The following is a 5,148-nucleotide window of genomic DNA, read 5'->3' on the forward strand; positions in this document are numbered from 1 at the left end:
TAAATAGACACCCCATAAAATATCGTTTTATGTTTATTCTAACTTGAAAGTTTTATATTTTTTTATTAATGGATATGATTCAGGTTCTTTATATGACTGTTTAATCATGCCTCGTAAAAAAGAAGCCTTCGAACTATCCAAATTTCAAAGCGGCCGTATTGCGGGTCAATCTAAAAGTTGTCTTAACGTAAAATCGCAGAAAACCTTGGGATCCCGCTTTCTACAGTTAAGGGAGTGATTGTGCAATTCACAAGAGAGGGGAAGGAGTCCACATCACCTCGCCCAAGTTGACCAGGGCCCTCCTCTTTGTTAAGAGAAGTGTGGAGGATAATCCTCGTTGCAAGGCCTCTGACATAACAGAACACGTTGATGTCAGTCCCAGAACAGCTGTCAGGTATCTCCACAAACTTGGTTACTATGGCAGAGCAGCAAGAAGGAAGCCACTTCTTTAACCAGCCAATATCAAGCAGAGAAAAGATTGGACCAGTGAGATGATGGAGAGGCCACTAGCATTTTGGGACCCTGTCATATTCTCCAATGAGTCCAGATTTGCTGTATTTCCTGACAGTGGTTGAGTATGGGTCTGGAGACTGTGATCAAGAATTTGACCTGAAAAGATTGCAACCAACAATGAACCATGGCAGCTATTCTGTGTTGGTCTGGGGAGCAATTTGGAGCAATGGTCAATCAGAGCTGGTGGAGTGTAAGGGAAACATAAACTCAGATAGATATATGTCCATGTGGCAGAAAGGACTCCTTCTAATCTTCTCCAGTGGTGAAATGATTAAAGAAGACTATTTATGGACTAAAATGACCCAAGATTTGTTGAATGAGAATGGTATTAAAAAGCTTCCATGGCCAAGCCAATCATCAGATATGAACGCTATTGAACACCTCCGGGACATAATGGACAGGACACTTCATAAAAAGGACAAGAAAGCATCTTCAAAGCCAGATCTTTTGAGATTATTGCATGAAACTTGGCAAGAAATTCCTCCAGAGAATATTCGTCATCTGATCATTAACATGCTTAACAGAGTCCTTGCATTGAAAAATGCAAGGGGTATGTCTACTAAATATTAAATATTCATATTATAACATTTAATGAATAATTTGAATGTATAATTTCAGATTTAAATAAATTTTAGCGATTATAAGAGTGTCTATTTACTTCTGTTATGTCTGCGTACATGTATATATATATATATATATATATATATATATATATATATATATATATATATATATATATGAACTCTACATAGTTTTTCTCTCTCCGATTTTTTCATTCTCTCTCCATTTTTTCCTCTTATTTCTTTCAGTCGAAGAGCGTAGGCTCGAAACATAAAAGACTTTTCCATTTTTCCCTAGCGTTAAACTAATACACCTGCTTGTTGTCCCTTCACTTGTTTTCGTCTTTTGTTTTTCTGTAAATTTGATATATATATATATATATATATATATATGATGTGTATATATGCATGAATCTCTGTATAGCAAGTCTGTAAGACAGAAATGAAAAGCCGAAATTTTGGTCACACACTCCTTAACCTTTGAGCTAATAAGTACTTTAGATATAACCTGGATGAACCGGGGCTTTTATTCAAGTTCATATTGGCACATTCAGGTCATCCAGTATTTGTAAGAAAGCTGCCTAATCAAGTTTCCAAAAATTTCATATTCTTTCGCCTATTGAATACTCTTGCACAAGTTCAGCGTGCACCCAACATGCCAAATGTAATCGCTCACTAATACTAACGAGTAGGACGTTGCCCACAATGTTTCTAGATGTCTTTTAAATAACGTGTGGTCACCCAATCTCAGTAGAACCTTAACATTTCTTTTCATGTACAGGAGCATCGACTTACTATTTAAATCCAGAATGTTTGTCCCTTACTCGAGAACCAGACCATTCTGAAAATTAATACTATGCTGTTCGGTCCAAACCAACTAAAACGTGTGTAATCATCATTGTAATCAAATAAAAGTGCGAATGTGTGCATTCTAGAAATTGTAGTCTCTTTAATGGCTACCACATCAATGTATGGCGGTTCCAGATCGGTAAGCAGGTATGTGTATGTGTAAGTGTATTTATGTGTGTGAATTATATAAATATATATACTTATTCCTTTATCGCACGGACGGAGCTGCTTGCCCCTACATATAAGAAATATCCTTCAGCGAGGCATAACCCCATATGATTCGTATAGAGTTTATGATTTCTATCATGGTATCAGTTTCTATAGCTCAACAAACATATTGAATATTTTACAAAGTTCAACAATTTAAAGCATTTATTTTTTTAATATTTTATTTTTTATTTTTATCGGAATGAAACAGTTATCAAGCCATATTGGAGTTTCTGCAGTGTCTTTTGTTCTGGGTTGCTTTTCAACATATTATTCTGTCATGGTAATTTATCAAACCAGCTGCAAGTAAGTATGCATTCAATTGTTTGTGTTGATTTATATTGTTTTTTTTTTTTTTCGTATCCAGTGACATTCCCAATTACACTGTTCAAACACGTTATTTGAGGCTGCTCTGCCTAAGTATTCAACATTGTCACCCAAATAAGAGCGATATTTCAGTAACACATGAAGTCGTAGGTGGTTTGGGAAACTGCTTTACAGCGAAAAAAATATATATGTTTAGAAGAATAGAAATTCATTGTAATTCTTTTCAAAATAGTTATGTAATGTAATCAGGAGTATATAAACAATTCATTGTTTGAATGGTTGGCTAAGAAATAAACTGAACGGCATTTGTTTATGGATGTCTATTCTGTATTTTATGGGATTTAACACAATTAACTAACCATAAAGCAACAAATGATAAGCCATTATGGCCTCAGATGACATAAAATTCTCCACGTTTCAAAAAGAGATCGGCTTTGTTTAATAACTGTTTTACATTATATTCGGGATCCTGAAACTCTACAAATATTGTTTTACTATAAAAACAATACTTTTGCGAGGGAGAGCATTTAATCGATCGAATATGCTCCAATTATTTCCAAGGATTATTTTATCAACTTCAGAACGATGAAAATAAAGTCGACAACATTAGGATTTAAACTCTGAAGAATGAAATCAACCGTCGCATAGTATTTATTTCGTCGTGACACTGTGTCTAAGGACTCAGGGAAAAATAGCCAAGAGCACTCCATGCTCTGCATGAAAACTAAACAATAGGAGCAGTGCTAACATATTTAATACTGTGAGTCAATGGATTAATATTGGTGCCGCCCATCTTGCCACCTTCTGTAAACAGTGAGTAAAAAAAAAGAAACAGAAGGGAACTGATTTTTCACCGTACTTTACTGTTAACAATAATTTCATACACATGTAGAGAAGATGTAACTAAGGACGATGGCAGGAAGAAAGGATTTTACGGAGCATTTCAATGTAATAATTTTCTCAAGAAATACTACCATGAAATAAATTAAGGAAAATCAACGGATAAATGAACCACAAATAAAGAAGTAAAAATTTCGCCTATATCAAATAGTAACAGAAAATAATTGAAAATAAAATATCATTTCAGGAAACAAGTGAGTCAAACGACTGAATAGTGTGTTTCAGTTATCTTAAGATGCAAGTTTATCAGTAAATACAGACACGAATATGTATGTTATCAGTTTATAGATGTATGTTAGATATATCATTCCTAACTGATATTCAGCTTGTCAAAATTATGGTGGAATCATCTTTCAACAGCAACCAATCTGAAATCATCCATATTTAAGTTTCCGTTTTTAAATCAAAATTTTGATCCAAACCTCATTATAACACGAATGTTACTATAGGACTTAACTTGACCAACAATAAGACTTAGATACTAATATATAAAGCTATAAATAACAGCCGACACAACACGCTTACAAAAAAATTTATGACATTTACCGCTTTTGTCTTTTACAGGCCTTACCCCAGTGTTGGAGAGTGTCATAAGTATTCACTTATGATCATATGTCTGACTACTTTAATAGGAAGTGCCTGTTTGTGTGGTTTAAGTACAGTCTTCACAATTTTCGCGTTTAGAAAAGTCTATGTAAGACGTTTTTCTACATTTTATTCATAATGTTTTGTGATGAAATATTCATTACTTGATTTCATTTTATAAGATAGTTGGGGAAATTATAAATTAATGATTATTATGATTTGGCTAGTTTTTAATTAAAATAATAGATGCGGTCCATCCGACACATACGCACATACACATATACAAACGCAAGGTCACACATACATGCACATACATACACCTACACTCACAAGTGGAAGATTTATTGTAACTAAAAAATAAAAGAGACATACATACATACATACATACATACATACATACATACATATACATATATGTGTATGACGGTTTCTCTTACTTTCTGTCTACCAAATCAACTCACAAGACTTTGGTCGGGAGGTCTCTAGTGGATGACACTAGACCATGTTTCCACGCAGTGGGACTGAACTAGAAACTCTGTGATTTGGAAGCAAGCTTCTTATCAAGCCGTCATGCTTTCTTTAACTTGCTTTAACACGCCATCAAGCTTCTTTAACTCATCATCAAAGCCATCACGTCTTAGTCATCATCATCGTTGACGTCATCATCATTTTCATTATTTTATTATTTCGCCTAATTAGGTACCAAATATCTTTCAGAAAATGAACGAGGAGTTGAAACTCAGCAAAAGTACTGGAGAAGAAGAGCCAAAAACGCAAAAGAATAAAGTAAGAAATTTGTCCAGTGGTCAGGAAAATATTGCAATGGATATAAAACTCCCTGACCAGACATCAGTTCAGAAAGAAGAAGAGACAGTCAGTCACTTATAAAACTCTATCTGGACACGGTTTATACATGAAACCAGCAGCAACAATGATAATGGACACATGGTTACAGACACACACACGCATCCACACGCACACATGTATACACGCAGGAAGAACATAAATTATGTACGTGTGAGCGTATGCATACATGTTAGTGTGTGCGTGTGTGTATAAATATATATGTACACTCATATGTACATATATGTATGTTTGTAGTAGTACGTGCGTGTATGTGTGTGCGTGCGTGCGTGTGTGTGTGTTGCTTCTCCAACATACTGAGAATTTAGAAATAGCAGTCAAAGAACTACTGATTCCAAGCTAC

At 34.7% G+C, this 5,148-nt stretch overlaps 1 protein-coding gene across 2 annotated transcripts in view; it reads left to right on the forward strand.

Annotated features, from left to right (window-relative positions):
• LOC106872137 (uncharacterized) overlaps nt 1-5,080 on the forward strand; it is a 26,450-nt gene extending 21,370 nt beyond the window's left edge. The window contains exons 4-6 of one of the 2 annotated variants that reach the window (XM_052965660.1): nt 2,341-2,435; nt 3,921-4,050; nt 4,641-5,080. In XM_052965660.1, coding sequence (XP_052821620.1) covers nt 2,341-2,435; nt 3,921-4,050; nt 4,641-4,829 — 414 coding nt within the window. In that variant the 3' untranslated portion in view covers nt 4,830-5,080. The remainder of the gene's footprint in view (nt 1-2,340; nt 2,436-3,920; nt 4,051-4,640) is intronic. The other variant, XM_014919009.2, reaches the window with a different exon arrangement.
• The last annotated feature ends 68 nt before the right edge of the window (nt 5,081-5,148 follow it).

This window comes from Octopus bimaculoides, chromosome 2 (genome assembly GCF_001194135.2).
Source record: "Octopus bimaculoides isolate UCB-OBI-ISO-001 chromosome 2, ASM119413v2, whole genome shotgun sequence".
In the NCBI taxonomy this organism is placed as follows: Eukaryota; Metazoa; Mollusca; class Cephalopoda; order Octopoda; family Octopodidae; genus Octopus; species Octopus bimaculoides.